General features: G+C 44.4%; 1 protein-coding gene across 1 annotated transcript in view; it reads left to right on the top strand.

Annotated features, from left to right (window-relative positions):
• Positions 1 to 3,035, top strand: part of HAUS4 (HAUS augmin like complex subunit 4) — an 11,299-nt gene extending 8,264 nt beyond the window's left edge. Inside the window, exons 6-9 of the mRNA XM_037744285.1 lie at positions 788 to 967; positions 1,104 to 1,234; positions 1,574 to 1,642; positions 2,551 to 3,035. Coding sequence (XP_037600213.1) covers positions 788 to 967; positions 1,104 to 1,234; positions 1,574 to 1,642; positions 2,551 to 2,734 — 564 coding nt within the window. The 3' untranslated portion in view covers positions 2,735 to 3,035. The remainder of the gene's footprint in view (positions 1 to 787; positions 968 to 1,103; positions 1,235 to 1,573; positions 1,643 to 2,550) is intronic.
• The last annotated feature ends 13,564 nt before the right edge of the window (positions 3,036 to 16,599 follow it).

Below are 16,599 nucleotides of genomic sequence, written 5' to 3'. Positions count from 1 at the left end.
AATTGCTTGAACCTCAGAGGCGAAGGTTGCAGTGAGCCGAGATTGCACCACTGCACTCCAGTCTGAGCAACAGAGCAAGACTCTGTCTCAAAAAAAAAAAAGAAAAAAGAATTAAGGTCCAAATTTGGAATCAAAGGTAAGAGCGAAGATAATTTATTTAATAATTATGAGAACCAGACCCTTTTTTAAAGAAAACAAAACAAAACAAAAACAAACTCTCACCCAGGCTGGAGGGCAGTGACACAATCACAGCTCACTGTAGCCTTGACCTTCTGGGCTCAAGTGATCCTCTCACCTCAGTCTCCCAAGTACCTGGGACTACAGGCACATGGTAGGCCTGACTAATATTTTAGAATTGTTTTGTAGAGATGGAGTCTCACTATGTTGCCCAAGCTGGTCTTGAACTCCTGGGCTCAAGCAATCCTCCTGCCTTGTACTTTGGGAGTATCCTAGTACTTTGGGAGTATCCTAGTACTCCCAAAGTACTAGGATTGCAGGCATGAGCCACCACGCCCAGCCCAGAATGGGACCATTTTTAATAGGTTATTATTATTATTATTATTTTTTATAGATGAAGCTTCACCATGTTGGTCAGGCTGATCTTGAACTCCCAATCTCAGATGATCCACCCACCTTGGCCACCAAAGTGCTTGGATTACAGGCGTGAGCCACCATGCCCGGCCTTTAATAGGTTATTAGAAGAAAACCTGTCATAAGGCAGAATTTGTGGGGCTACATATAAGATGGGGGCACTGAAAAGTGGCTTTAGAGGAGCTGTAGCAATTAGGGTTTTTCTATCAGTCCTCTGCCTCTTTGCTCAGATGCTGACAGTGAAACTGTGAAGGCAGCAAAGGTTTGGAAACTCGCAGAGGTCCTGGTGGATCAGCAGCAGCAGTGCCAGGATGCCAAGAGCCAGCAGAAGGAGCAGATGGTGCTGCTGGAGAAGAAGAATGCCACCTACTCCCAGGTTTATCAGGGCATGGGACAGCCCCTTTCCTTTATCCTGACCTCAGGAGTACTTTTGGGGAAGCCAAAGCTTCCTGATCTACCCTCCTTTCTGCTGTCTTTATTTATGCCCTCTTCCTCCTCCATCTTGGGCTCAGGTGCTTCTCCGCTGCCTCACTTTGCTGCAGAGGCTTCTTCAGGAACACCGGCTGAAGACTCAATCTGAGCTAGACCACATCAATGCCCAGTACCTGGAAGTCAAATGCAGTGCTATGATCCTTAAGCTGAGGTGAGCTGTGATACCTGTGGATCTAAGAGATTCTGTCTCACATACCAGCCCTCTATCTCACCTTAATCTCTTTCCTCTCCCTTATCCTGGCACCTTGTGGGTATCTAGTAAATGTCACATAGCAGTATTAGCTTTTGGGTTACCCAGAAGCTTTCAACATTCTTGAGTCTGTTCTTTTACACCCTTCTGAAATAGCACTTTATTGTGAGATCAACTGCTCAGGAAGTCAGAGTGACCTTGTTTATCTTATCAGTGCTTAGTCCATACCTTGACCATCAGCAGGCACTGTGTCCGTTCCCAACCCTGCTCCACTTGACATTTCTTCCTTCCCTCTGTCAGGATGGAGGAGCTGAAGATTTTGTCTGACACTTACACTGGTGAGAAAGTGGAAGTTCATCGTCTGATTAGGTGAGAACACCCAAGAGTCTGGTACGGCTGTTCACAGGTGGTTCTCACATTCCCTAAACTCATTAATTTTAAAATATTCCCATTTTTGTCTGGGCACGGTGGCTCATGCCTGTAATCCCAACACTTTGGGAGGCCGAGGTGGGCGAATTGCTTGAGGTCAGAGTTCGAGACCAGCCTGGCTAATATGGTGAAACCCTGTCTCTACTAAAAAGATACAAAAATTAGGCCGGGCATGGTGGCTCATGCCTGTAATCCCAACACTTTGGGAGGCCGAGGTGGGCGAATTGCTTGAGGTCAGAGTTCGAGACCAGCCTGGCTAATATGGTGAAACCCTGTCTCTACTAAAAAGATACAAAAATTAGGCCGGGCATGGTGGCTCATGCCTGTAATCCCAGCACTTTGGGAGGCTGAAGCGGGCAGATCACAAGGTCAGGAAATCAAGACCATCTTGGCCAACATGGTGAAACTCCGTCTCTACTAAAATACAAAAAATTAGCTGGGTGTGGTGGCGGGCGCCTGTAGTCCCAGCTACTTGGGAGGCTGAGGCAGGGGAATCACTTGAACCCGGGAGGCGGAGGTTGCAGTGAGCCGAGATTGTGCCACTGCACTCTCGCTGGGTGACAGAGCAAGACTCCATTGCCCCCGCCAAAAAAGAATCTTGACATAAAAAATACAAAAATTAGCTGAGCATGGTGGCGCATACCTGTAATCTCAAATACTTGGGAGATTGAGGCAGGAGAATCACTTGAACCCAGGAGGTGGAGGCTGCAGTGAGCCAAGGTTGCACCACTGCACTCCAGCTTGGGCAACAGATACTCTGTCTCAAAAAAAAAAAAGTTTCCATTTTTGCCTACTACTTTCTGAGGAGCAGCATCCTTATATTGTGCCTTCTCTGCCCGGGCTCTTAGGGACCGTTTAGAGGGAGCCATTCACCTACAGGAGCAGGATATGGAGAAATCAAGACAGGTCCTGAACTCCTATGAGGTCCTTGGGGAGGAGTTCGACAGGCTGGTGAAAGAGTACACCGTACTCAAACAGGCAATTGAGAATAAGCGGTGGGCCCTCCAGGAGTTCAACAAGGCCTACCGTTGAGCTCTGAAAGGGCCAGGAAGCATGGCTTCTGCACAGTTGCTGCCTCCTAATCTTCCTGCTAGTAGGACTGACCACCTTCACCTGGGCTGCCTTCACTACAAGGGAATGTGAGAGTGCTTGTGCTTACTTGACACGCTGTAGTCAGTTAGGCACCCTCCCTGTTTCTCCTTTATAATGACTGGGCCTCTTCTGGAAAATCTAGCAAGTAGATTTATATAATTTTTATGCATAGCTTTTTGTCAGTGTCAGCCCTGTATTGTATTTGATTATCTAATGAATAAAGTTATGACATTATATCTTAGGATTTTAGTCATTTTCCTTGGGCAAAGATGGTAAAAGAACATTGACGGCTAAGTGGGTAAGGAAGGGGGAACTGAGTGGATGCAAATAGAGACAGATACATGATGCTTATGCAAAAAGTAAGAGGTAGAATTGCCAGCCTGCCTACATCAAGTCTTAGAGGCTTCATTTTGGGAGAGCAGAGTGGATTAAATTTGGGCTTGCTCTTGGAGAACTATAATCTCCAGAGGAATGCTAGATGCTCAGGCAGGTAGAGAGCTATTTTCTCACTATGTTTATCAGTGTGGGAGTTACAGTAAAGCAATTGAGGCTGGGAGCAGTGACTCACACATGTAATTCCAGCACTTTGGGAGGCCAAGGCAAGATAATCACTTGAGCCCAGCTGTTGAAGACCAGCCTGGGCAACACAGCAAGACCTTTGTCTCTATGAAAAAAAAAAATTTTTTTTGAGATGGAGTATCACTCTGTTGCCAGGCTGGAGTGCAGTGGCACAATTTCACCTTACTGCAATCTCCAGCTCCTGGCTTCAAGGGATTATCCTGCCTCAGGCTCCGGAGTAGCTGGGATTACAGGCGTGTGCCACTACACCCAGCCAAAAAAATTTTTTAATTAGTGTGATAGTGTGTGCCTGTAGTACCAGCTACTCAGGAGGCTGTGGCAGGAGGATCACTTGAACCCAGGAGGTCAAGGCTGCAGTGAGCCATGATGGCACTGCTGCACCCAGCCTGGGTGACAGAGTGAGACCGTCTCAAAAATAAATAAATAAATAAATGAACGAAGCAGCCAGTGTCCACCTCAGTTATAGGAAAGGACACAAGCCACTTGTGTTCCTGGTTGCCTCTAGTGTAGTTTGAGGGCTACATTTTTTTCCAAGAGCAGAGATTTGGAGGAGATCCCCCTGAGGAACCAAGTTCAACAGTCAGCTTAGAACAAAGCAGAGTCCTGGCTGGTGTCAAAATGGGGGACTGAGGGCAGAAGCAGAAGGCCTCTACCTTTATTTAGAAGAGCCTACTCAGTTTTCTGAAACCACTTTCCAGGGAAACTGTCTTGGGGCATTCTGCTAATATCAAATGATGGTCTAGATTTATTTACAGAAAGAATGTCTTCGACTCAACTTTTTTTTCCTTTATTTTTTTTTGAAACAGGGCCTCACTTTGTTGCCACTTGATGGTCTGGATTTATTTACAAGAAGAATTAGTGTCTTTGACTCAACTTTTTTTTTTTTGAAACAAGGTCTCACTTTGTGGCTGGAATGTAGTGGCATAAACACGGTTTTATTAAGGAGAATTGACTAAAAAAAAACAAAAACAAAAAAAACCACGGCTCTCTGCAGACTCAATCTCCCAGGCTCAAATGATCCTTCTTCCTCAACCCTGCAGGTAGCTGGGACTACAGGTGTGTGCCACCATGCCCAGCTAATTTTTTTTTTTTTTTTTTGAGATGGAGTCTTGCTCTGTCGCCCTGGCTGGAGTGCAGTGGTGCGGTCTTGGCTCACTTCCACCTCCGTCTCCAGGGTTCATGCGATTCTCATGCCTCAGTCTCCTGCGTAGCTGGGATTACAGGTATGTGCCAGCACATTGGGCTAATTTTTGTAGTTTATTAGTAAAGACGGGGTTTTGACATGTTGGCCAGGTTGGTCTCGAACTCCTGACCTCAGGCGATCCACCTGCCTCGGCCTCCCAAAATGCTGGGATTATAGGCGTGAGCCACTGCACTCGGCCAATTTTTGTATTTTTTTTTTTTTTGAAGAGCAATTATCAGAGATTCAGAGTGACCTTGTTTATCCTATCAGTGTTTAGCTCATACCTTGACCATCAGCAGTCACTGTGTCCATTCCTAAGCCTGCTGCTATCAGGGATCTTCCACTTGACATTTCTTTCTTCCTTCTGTCAGGATGGAGGAGCTAAAGATTTCGTCTAACATGCCACTGCACTGCAGCCTGGGTGACAAAGTGAGACCCTGCCTTCCAAAAAACAAACAAAAAAATGAAATTTTTAGTAGGCTGCTGGTTACCGTATTGGACATTGCAGATATAGAATATTTACATTATTACAGAAAGTTCTGTTGGACAGTGCTATAAGCCTGTATTTCCTGGAAACTGGAAGTAGGTCCACAGACTTGATTAGATTTCGGTTACACAGGTTTGCAAAGAATACTTAATAAATGACATTACATACTTCACATTACATCACCCTGGAGACATCAGGTTGCAATTTGTCACTATTAATTATGCTGAGTTTTATTGCTTGGTTAAGGCAAGAACTGTCAGATACCACATAGTGGTATCTCTAGTGTATAAAAATCTATTTTCTCTTTGTAAGTAGCATCTGGAAATGAACTTCAAAAATCTCAAAATAGTTCTTCCTGATACTTATAGTATTTAGCATTTCCTCATTTGGTATACTAATCATCCTGAATCATACCAAGTTTTGGTATTTGAAATAATAAAGGTAATAACTTTTAAAACTGGATCTTGAGGCCGGGCACAGTGGCTCACACCTGTAATCCCAGCACCTTGGGTGTCTGGGGTCAGTAGATCATCTGAGCCCTGGAGTTTGAAACCAGCCTACCCAACATGGCAAAACCCTGTCTCTACTAAAAATACAAAAATCAGTCATGTGTGGTGGCGCATGCCTGTAATCCCAGCTACTCAGGAGGCTGAGGCACGAGAATTGCTTGATCCCAAGAGGTGGAGGTTGTGGTAAGCCAAAATCACACCACTTCATTCCAGCCTGGATGACAAAGCAAGACTCTATCTCGAAAAAAAAAGGACCTTGACAGGGCCCAGTGACTCACGCCTGTAATCCCAGCACTTTGGGAGGCGAAGGCGGGGTGGGGGTGATCACTTCAGGCCAGGAGTTCAAGACCAGGCTGGCTAACATGGTAAAACCCCATCTCTACTAAAAATTAAAAAATTAGTAAGGTGTAGTGATGCCTGCCTGTAGTCCCAGCTACTCAGAAGGCTAAGGTGTGAGGATCACTTGAACCTGGAAGGGGGAGGTTGCAGTTAGTGAAGATCGCAGCACTGCACTCCAGCCTTGATGAAAAGTAAGACTGTTTCTAAATAAATGAATAAAAACCTTGTTCTCAATGTTTATAACCTACAGTAGTAAACACACAAAACAGTCTAAGAGCATAAAGTAACAAGAAGTGCAAATATATGTGGTTGTAAACCAGAAGTGAATCAAGAATAGAATTTGAAGCCAGGCGCGGTGGCTCATGCCTGTAATCTTAGCATTTTGGGAGGCTGAGACAGGCGGATCACCTGAGGTCAGGAGTTCGAGACCAGCCTGACCAATATGGTGAAACCCCGTCTTTAAAAAAAAAAAAAAGAATTTGAGGGCTGGGTACAGTGGCTCACCTGTAATCCTAGCACTTTAGAACCCCTAGGAAGGAGGATTGCTTGAGTCCAGGAGTTTGAGACCAGCCCAGGAAGCATAGGGAGAACCCATCTTTACAAAAGAAAATTTTTTTTATTTTTTTAATTAGCTGTGCATAGTGGCATGTGCCTGTATTTCCAACTACTCAGAAGGCTGAGGTGGGAGGATTGCTTGAGCCTGGGAGGTTGAGGTTACAGTGAGCTTCATGCCACTGTACTCCAGCCTGAGTGGCAGAGCAAGATTCTGCCTCAAAAAGAAAAAAAAATAAGGAATAGAATTATGGAAAAGCAACAAAGAGAGAAAAGGGAAGAAGCCATGTGGGAAGGGAGAGTTAAGAATGGGCAAATCATGTACCAAGGAAAGCTTTCATGTGAAGTGAACAGAATTTGATAAAAATATCCTATGGCTTTAGTAGAGAATCTAGAAAGCTGGAGTTTGAGAAATATTTCAATTTCGAGCTGCCTGAGAAAGCAAAATGAGTTCCAAGGCAGTGGTCCTCACTCTGGCTCTCTAAATGGCATGGGGATGAACAGTGAGCTATTTCTTGTATTTCCAAGAAGCCTAAAGAAAATGGGCTGGGTGCAGTGGCTTACGCATGTAATCCCAGCATTTTGGGAGGCCGAGGCAGGCAGATCGCCTGAGCCGTGGAGTTTGAGACCACCCTGGGCAATATGGTGAAACCCTGTCTCTACTAAAATACAAAAAATTGGCTGGGTGTGGTGACGTGCATCTATAGTCCCAACTACTTGGGAGGCTGAGGCATAAGAATTGCTTGAGCCCCAGAGGTAGAGGTTGCAGTGAGCTGAGATTGGGCCATTGCACTCTAGCTTGGGCTACAGACTGAGACTGCCTCGAAAAAAATAAATAAAAATAAAATGGGGCTGGGCGCAGTGGCTCACGCCTGTAATCCCAGCACTTTGGGAGACTGAGGCAGACAGATCACCTGAGGTTAGGAGTTTGAGACCAGCCTGGCCAACATGGTGAAACCCCATCTCTAAAAACAAAACAAAACAAAACAAAAAACCTAAAAACAAAATAAAATAGAAAAGAAAATGGAATCTTTGCTTGCAACAGTTCAGCACAAACTTTTTTTTTTTTTGAAATGGAGTTTTGCCCCTGTTGCCCAGGCTGGAGTGCAATGGCGCGATCTTGGCTCACCGCAACCTCCACCTCCCGGGTTCAAGCGATTCTCCTGCCTCAGCCTCCTGAGTAGCTGGGATTACAAGCATGCGCCACCATGCCCGGCTAATTTTGTATTTTTAGGAGAGACGGGGTCAGGCTGGTCTTGAACTCCCAACCTCAGGTGATCTGCCCACCTTAGCCTCCTAAAGTTCTGGGATTACAGGTGTGAGCCACCATGCCTAGCCTTGCACAAACTATTTTTTAAAAAAAAATATTTATTGGCTTTAAAACTAGAACACATGTTTTGTAAAAATACTCAAAACATGCTGGGTGTGGTGGCTCACGCCTGTAATCCAGCACTTTGGGAGGTCAAGATGGGTGGATCACGAGGTCAGGAGTTCGAGACCAGCCTAGCCAACATGGTGAAATTCCGTTTCTACTAAAAACACAAAAATTAGCTGGACATGGTGGCGGGTGCCTGTAATCCCAGCTTCTCAGGAGGCTTTAGGCAGGAGAATCACTTGAACCTGGGAGGCAGAGGTTACACTGAGTCAAGACTGCATCATTGCACTCCAGCCTGGGCGACAGAGCGAGACTCTGTCTCAAAAAAAAGAAAAAATTCTCAAAGCAAAATTATATACAGTAAAAAGTAAAAGATTGAACCATGCACCCTCAGGTACCCCCATACAAACACCCTGTTACCCTGACCCATCTCCCCAGAGTAACCAGAGTGATTTGGTGTATAGATCACTGTGTGTCAGATCCGTTTCTATAAATATACAACCATATGCACATTAATATTAGCTGGGCATGGTGGTACTCTGATAGCCATAGTTACTCAGAAGCCTGAGGTGGGAGGATCGCTTGAGCCTAGGAGTTAGAGGCTGCAGTGAACTATGATTGTGCCAGTGTACTCCAGCCCAGGTGACAAAGCAAGACCTTTTCTCTAAAAATTAAATTAAAAGTTTTAAAAATTAAGCTAATATTATTATTAGACTATGGTTGTATTATCATTTAACCATTTTCTTTATGATACTAAGATTATTTCCCTCTTGCCCTATTACAAAAATGCTTCATTGGATATCACTGCACGTATGTCTTACTCAGGTGCCTTTGCTTTCTGCTGGTATTATAGTAAATCAGTATATTAATTCAGTATATTACTTATTTTATGGAAAAAATAAACCTTTTTTTTTTTTTGAGATAGAGTCTCACTCTGTTGCCCAGGCTGGAGTGCAGTGGCATGATCTCAGCTCACTGCAACCTCTGCTTCCCAGGTTCAAGCGATTTTCCTGCCTCAGCCTCCCAAGTATCTGGGATTACAGGCGCATGCCACCACATCTAGCTAATTTTTGTATTTTTAGTAGAGACAAGGTTTTGCCACGTTGGCCAGGCTGGTCTTGAACTCCTGACTTCAGGTGATCCACCTGCCTTGGCCTCCCAAAATGCTGGGATTACAGGCATGAGACACTGTGCCCAGCCAGAAAAAATAAACTATTGATTGAGCTTATGAGTGTAGTCTGGTAGAAAAAAATCTTTCAAAACAGTTTCTTTGTAGGGGAAAAGGAACAAAAGACATGTCCAGTGTGGCCTGAGGGAGCACTACAGCTGTTTCTCTTGGTCCATTCATTCTGCACATCCACTGGAGGTACAAGATTTGCTGGAGGTGCTCTTCCTACATGCTGCTCTCTATTGTGGCATAGATGGGAAAGGGCCTTGTAGGACAAGTAGAAGGGGCTGCATGAAAGTGACAGCTGAGGGTTAGCATCTTGAATCTTAGCTGCCCTCTTTCCCTCACACTGCTAAGAAAAGATTTGCATTTACTGCTTCCCTTAATTCTTTCACAATTGAACATTTTTACTTGCGTCTTACCATGTCTGATAAATCTTATTGATTCTTCCCTTGTGATGAGAGACAAAGAAAATCACCTCCAGAACTTGGAATAAGATCACTGGGACTTTTGGATAAACAAAATCTGTTCCCTGAATATTCTCCATGAAAGGTGAATATGGAGGTATACCGGGGAGTGAGTGCATTCTTCCTCAGCCACCACGAACTGGAGACCCAGTGCCCCCTAAGGGCTAGCTTGGGCATCTTCAAAAGAGAAGGGTGCTCCTGGGTCCAACCACCCTGTGTTGCCCCTGACCCCAAAAAGAATCTCTCCATATTGGCTGGATGTGGTAACTCATCCCTGTAATCCCAGCACTTTGAGAGGCTGAAGCAGGCAGATCACTTGAGGTCAGGAGTTCGAGACCAGCCTAGCCAACCTGGTGAAACAAGTTCTCTGCTAAAGATACAAAATTAGCCAGGTATGATGGTGCACACCCGTAATTGGGACACTGAGCCATGAGAATAGCTTGAACCCGGGAGGTGGAGGCTGCAGCGAGGCAAGATGGCGCCACTGCACTCCAGCCTGGGTGACAGAGCAAGACTCTGGCTCAAAAAAAAGAAAAAAGAATCTCTCCATATTATCCATCTTGAAGAAGGACCTGGACTAGGTTTTGTTAAAGGAACTAACAGGTTTCCTTATACCTTGAGACAGCAAAAATATGAGTGAATTTACAATAGGCTAGATTAACAATATGTAGAAATAATTTAACTTAAAAGATGGTTTGTATTTGAGTTGCTGAGGTCCAGCCAAAGTGGCTTAGTTCTGGTCTCCAGAAAAAACAACTGAAGTTTAGAGATTTCTAAATGTACCAAGCCTGGCTGAAAAAAGAATGTGTAACCGAAAGCAAATGACTTGCCTAGGGCTTAGAAAAGGTTATCTAAAGAACAAGATTGGCTGGGTGCAGTGGCTCATGCCTGTAATACCTGCACTTTGGGAGGCTGAGGCAGGCGGATCACCTGAGGTCAGGAGTTCGAGACCAGCTTGGCCCACATAGTGAAACCCTGTCTCTACTAAAAATACAAAAATTAGCCAGGCATAGTTGTGTGTGCCTATAGTCCCAGCTACTTGGGAGGCTGAGGCAGGAGAATTGCTTGAACCCAGGAGGTGGTGGTTGTAGTGGGCCGAGATCGCACCACTGCACTCCAGCCTGAGACTCTACCTCAAAAAAAAAAAAAAAAAAAAAAAAGAGCAAGTTCAGGGTTCTCCAGAGAAACAGAACCTAGATATATGTATATATGATTTATTTTAAATAATTGGCTCATGTGATTACGGGAGCTGGCAAGTCTAAAATCTATAGGGTAGGCCAGCAGGCTGAAAACAAGCAGAAGTAATGCTACAGTCCTTTTTTTTTTTCCCCAACTTTTATTTTAGGTTCAGTGGGTACATGTGCAAGTTTATTACATGAGTAAGAGTAATCCCAGCACTTTGGGAGGCCAAGGCAGGCAGATCACAAGGTCAGGAGATCAAGACCATCCTGGCTAACACGGTGAAACCCTGTCTCTACTAAAAATACAAGAAATTAGCCAGGTGTGGTGATAAGCGTCTGTAATCCCAGCTACTCGGGAGGCTGAGTCAGGAGAATCACTTGAACCCAGGAGGCAGAGGTTGTGGTGAGCCAAGATCGTGCCATTGCACTCTAACCTGGGTGACAGACTCCATCTCAAAAAAAACAAAAAAAACCCAGCATGTAACCATGGGTCTATCTACATGAGTTGCAACTTCCACCACCTGGGTTCAAGCGATTCTTCTGCCTCAGCCTCCCAAGTAGCTGAGATCACAGGCACGTGCCACCATGCCCAGCTAATTTTTGTATTTTTAGTGGAGATGGGGTTTCACCATGTTGGCCAGGATGGTCTTAATCTCTTGATCTTATGATCCTCCTGTCTTGGCCTCCCAAAGTGCTGGGATTACAGGTGTGAGCCCCGGCGTCTGGCCCTCTATAATTTTATGTCAGTTCCTAACATTTTTCAGTAAAGATAAATATTTTATTTTTATTTAATTAATTTATTTTTTTTTAGAGATGGGGTTTCACCATCTTGGCCAGGATGGTCTTGATCTCCTGACCTCATGATCTGCTTGCCTCAGCCTCCCAAAGTGCTGGGATTACAGGTGTGAGCCACTGTGCCCAACCAAGATAAATATTTTATAGTAGTATTACTGTTACCACTGTGAATGGAGAAAATAATAATCACAATAGTCAATGTATATTGAATTCTCACTATGTGCAGGGTAGCTTCTAAATGCTTTACTATGTTAACTACCTTAATCCTCATAATGACTCTATAAGAGCTATTATTTACATTCCTATTTTGTGGATGAGAAAACTGAGGTCAGATGGGTTAGGTTCACAGTGCTAGTAAATGGATGAACAGGGCTTAAACCTCTTGCTATCTGGTTTAGCAGGCCATACTCTTAACTATCATATTGGGATTTTTTAAAATCAGTAATGTCTTCTTGCTGGTTATTCTTCGTATATGAGAAGCTACAGATTTATTTTATATTTATCTTGCATCAAGTGACTTCTCTGCATTCTAGTATTCTCATCATTTTCAAATTCATTCTTATGGATTTTTCAAGGTATACAATAATATCATCTACAAATAATGATAAATTTACTTCTCCCTTCCTAAAAGTTGTAACCCCTCTTTTTCTATTTCCCATCATATTATGTTGGATTTTTTGGAATAATATTAAATAATTCAGTAATGAGATATCCTTGTTTATTTCTTTCCTTTTTTTTTTTTTTTTTGAGATGGAGTCTCACTCTATTGTCCAGGCTGGAGTGCATTGGTGCTGTCTCGGCTCACTGCAACCTCTGCCTCCAGATTTAAGCAATTTTCCTGCCTCAGCCTCCCAAACAGTTGGGACTACAACAGTGTGCCACCACACCTGGCTAATTTTTTTGTATTTTTAGTAGATGCAGGGTTTCGCCAGGTTTGCCAGCCTGGTCTTAAACTCCTGACCTTGTGATCTGCCTGCCTTGGCCTCCCAAAGTATTGGGATTACAGGTGTGAGCCACTGCGCCCAGCCATTTTTTTTTTTTTTTTTTTTAATGCTATATTGCTCAGACTGATCTCAAGCTCCTGGGCTCAAGGGATCCTCCCTTCTCAGCCTTCTGAGTAGCTGGGACTACAGGCACTTGCGACCATGCAGGGCAGCTCATTTCATGTTTATATAACTTGTTGATTTTATTTACACATATATAATGAATATTAAAACTATTAAGAATATTTATGGCTGGGCATGGTGGCTCAGGCCTATAATCTCAGCACTTTGAGCGGCCAAGGCCAGTGGATCACCAGGTTAGGAGTTCAAGAGCAGCCCGGCCAATATGGTGAAACCCTGTCTCTACTAAAAATATAAAAAAAATTAGCCGGGCATGGTGGCACATGCCTGAAGTCCTAGCTACTTGGGAGACTGAGGCAGGAGAATCACTTGAACCTGGGAGGTGGAGGTTGCAGTGAGCTGAGATCACGCCACTGCACTCCAGCCTGGGTGACAAAGTGAGACTCCTTCTCAAAAAAAAAAAAGACTATTTACAGAAAATGCAGTTAGCTTACTGTATTCTCTTCTTTGACAGTTAACAACCATTAAATATTTTTTGTTTGGTTTATTTTTTATCTATCCTATAAAGAAATTTCCTAATACCTTTGTGTTAATTATTGGGATAAACCCTAAGTGGTTTATGTAAATTAGGTTTATATAATTACTATGTTAACATACTGTTAAGTTTTATTTATTAATCCTAAATATTTTAGGAATCTTACATTTATATCCATAAGTGAGGCTCTATAGCTTTTTGGGGGGTATAATTTCTGACAGGTTTTGATATTAGATGTGTTCAGTCTTCATACATAAATTGGGTAGTTTTCCATCTTTTTCTGTGTTCAGAACAGTTCCTGCTTTCTATTCATTTTGACAGATAAACACTGTATAATAGAGATGACAAAAAAGATAATGCAAATAGGCACAGATTATTTTGCCTCAGTAACTCTGCCACTTTTATAGCTGGAGGACAGCCTTGATTGTGAAGAAGCCATCTGGAGCAGTAGGAGGGTCAAATGGGCCATTATTTTGGTGTTGAAGAGTGTGGCTGGCTGGGTAGGCACAGAGGTGAGTGAAGGTGGGCCTGGGGAGGGAGGCAAGTGCTGAGGGAGGAGGGGACGAAGACGAAAAGAGTTTTCCAATGGGCTAGAGGTGTTTAAATAAGGACAAAAAAACAAGATAAGGTGGAATAATTAGGGCTGAAAGTGAGGAATGCTGGAGCAAGGGGATAGATGGGAGCATTATCTGAGAGTGGGTACCCCTTTCCAGAAAGTCTCCAGTGTTCCAGCCTGTTGGTCATTGGCGCCTGTTGGAGAAAGTAACATTATTTGTCACCCAGCATATTTGCCCTTCTGTCCCACCATTTCCCTATCTTCATTCACCTCAGCCGAGGCAAAAGTCCCATAGTATTACAGTAATTCACATACTTCTGGTCCCAAAAGCTCAGTATGCAGAGCAGAGCAAAGCAGAGCATAAGGTAGACTTCACCAACTTTGACTTAATGCCTAGGGACAGGATGTGTTCAAACTGCTCTACTTCTTTTTTCTTTTTTTTTGGGGGGGGGGACGGAGTTTCGCTTTTGTTACCCAGGCTGGAGTGCAATGGCACGATCTCAGCTCACCACAACCTCCGCCTCCTGGGTTCAGGCAATTCTCCTGCCTCAGCCTCCTGAGTAGCTGGGACTACAGGCACGCACCACCATGCCCAGCTAATTTTTTGTAGTTTTAGTAGAGACGGGGTTTCACCGCATTGACCAGGGTGGTCTCGATCTCTTGACCTCGTGATCCACCCGCCTCGGCCTCCCAAAGTGCTGGGATTACAGGCTTGAGCCACCGCGCCCGGCCAAACTGCTCTACTTCTTTTCATTCCTTCCCTTCCTGCTTCTCTACAACTCATGTAGACAGACCTACGGTTACGCACTGTGGTGGTAGTGTTTTTGAGACAGAGTCTCACTGTGTTACTCAGGCTGGAGTGCAGTGGTTTGATCTCGGCTCACTGCAACCTCCGCGTCCCGGGTTCAAGCAATTCTTCTGCCTCAGCCTCTTGAGTAGCTGGGATTACAGATGCTTACCACCATGCCTGGCTAATTTCTTATATTTTTAGTAGAGACAGGGTTTCCCCATGTTAGCCAGGACGGTCTCGATCTCCTGACCTCGTAATCTGCCTGCTTCGGCCTCCCAAAGTGCTGGGATTACAGGTGTGAGTCACCATGCCCAGCCAACATGCTGTGTTTTATGGCACAGGAAAATGCTATAGAAAAGGCGGAGAGCAACGTGGTATGGAATTACTGAGAAGTGTTCAGCATGATGCTAGCCACAGTGCTGAGGCCATTTGGAATGAAAAGACAAAGACAACACAGACCAAAGGAAATCAGCCCATGTAAACTTACTTTAGGGTCAGTCAGAAATTCTAGGCTCTTTTTACATGAATCCTTTGGAAAATTATTTTAGCTGATGGCAAAACTGACATTATTGTTGCATAGATTGTCCTCTCTCCTTCTCACCCATGATGGGTTAGTTAGCAACCAACGGCAGCTACCAGCTTGACATCAGGGGTGAGATGCCAGGAGCACAGATAGTCCACAATCTAGACAATTAGCTTCTAAAGAAAAAAACATCTAATAAGTCTTCTGTGAATGTAGAGTTTAGTTGGGCACAGGTAGGGCAGAGAAAAAGCAGACCTCCTCAACAACTCTTTCTTTTATCTCTTAAAATGCTGGTGGAGGCCGGGTGTCATGGCTCACGCCTTTAATCCCAACACTTTGGGAGGCTGAGATGGATCACCTGAGGCCAGGAGTTTGCAACCAGCCTGGCCAACATGGTGAAAACCCATCTCTACTAAAAATACAAAAGTTAGCTGGGTGTGGTGGTGCACAGTGATCCCAGCTACTTGGGAGGCTGAGGCAGGAGAATTACTTGTACTCAGGAAGTGGAGGTTGCAGTGAGCCGAGATTGTGTTACTGCACTCCAGCCTGGGCTATAGAGCAAGACTCCATCTCAAAATAAAATAAAATATAATATAACACACATAAAATGCTGGTGGAGCACTCATCCACTTGCTGAGAACCACCACTTACTGAAAAGACCTGGAGGGAAGAATTCCAAATAAATTCTGTAGGTACTCCCAATTCTAAGGAGGGGGAGCATAGTGACTTCTTTCCAATGAATACAGTATGGAAAGTTGGGGCCAGAGAGAGGGTGAAGAACAGTGGAGAAGCCGGATAAACTACTTCTTGCCAGATGATCAAGGTCAACATCAAATCATAAATCATGTTGATAGTATGTACCCTTGATATGATGTGATTAAAATAGCACTTTTTTTTTCTTTTTTTGAGACAGAGTCGCACTCTGTTGCCCAGGCTGGAGTACAGTGGTGTGATCTTGGCTCACTGCAGCCTCTGATTCCCTGGTTCAAGTGATTCTCCTGCCCCAGCCTCCAAGTAGCTGGTATTACAGGCACGCCCCACCAAGCCCAGCCCATTTTTGTATTTTTAGTAGAGACAGGTTTTCACCATGTTGGCCGGGCTTGTCTTGAATTCCTGACCTCAGATGATCCACCTGCCTCGGCCTCCCAAAGTGTTTAGGATTAGGGGCGTGAGCCACTGCACCTGGCAAAAATAGCACTTTAACTCTGTGATCTTCCTTCCCAAAACACAACCCCAGTCTAATCATGAGAAAAACAGACAAATTCCAGCAGAGGGGCATCCTACAATATGCCTAACCAGTGCTCCTCAAAATTACCAAGGTCATCAAAAACAAGGAACATCTGAGAAAGTATCATAGCCAAGAGGAGCCTAAGGAGACATAGCAACTAAATGTCATATGATATCCTGCATGGGATCCTGGGGCAGAAAAAAGTCTGCTGGTAATAATAATAGTAATGCCGGGCGCGGTGGCTCAAGCCTGTAATACCAGCACTTTGGGAGGCCGAGGCGGGTGGATCACGAGGTCAAGAGATCGAGACTATCCTGGTCAACATGGTGAAACCCCGTCTCTACTAAAAATACAAAACATTAGCTGGGCTTAGCTGGGCATGGTGGCGTGTGCCTGTAATCCCAGCGACTCAGGAAGTTGAGGCAGGAGAATTGCCTGAACCCAGGAGGCGGAGGTTGCGGTGAGCCGAGATCG

This window comes from Cebus imitator, unplaced genomic scaffold (genome assembly GCF_001604975.1).
Source record: "Cebus imitator isolate Cc_AM_T3 unplaced genomic scaffold, Cebus_imitator-1.0 Scaffold170, whole genome shotgun sequence".
Classification (NCBI taxonomy): Eukaryota; Metazoa; Chordata; class Mammalia; order Primates; family Cebidae; genus Cebus; species Cebus imitator.
The sequence above is the reverse complement of the archived record's forward strand: the minus strand, read 5'-3'. Positions and strand labels throughout refer to the sequence as shown.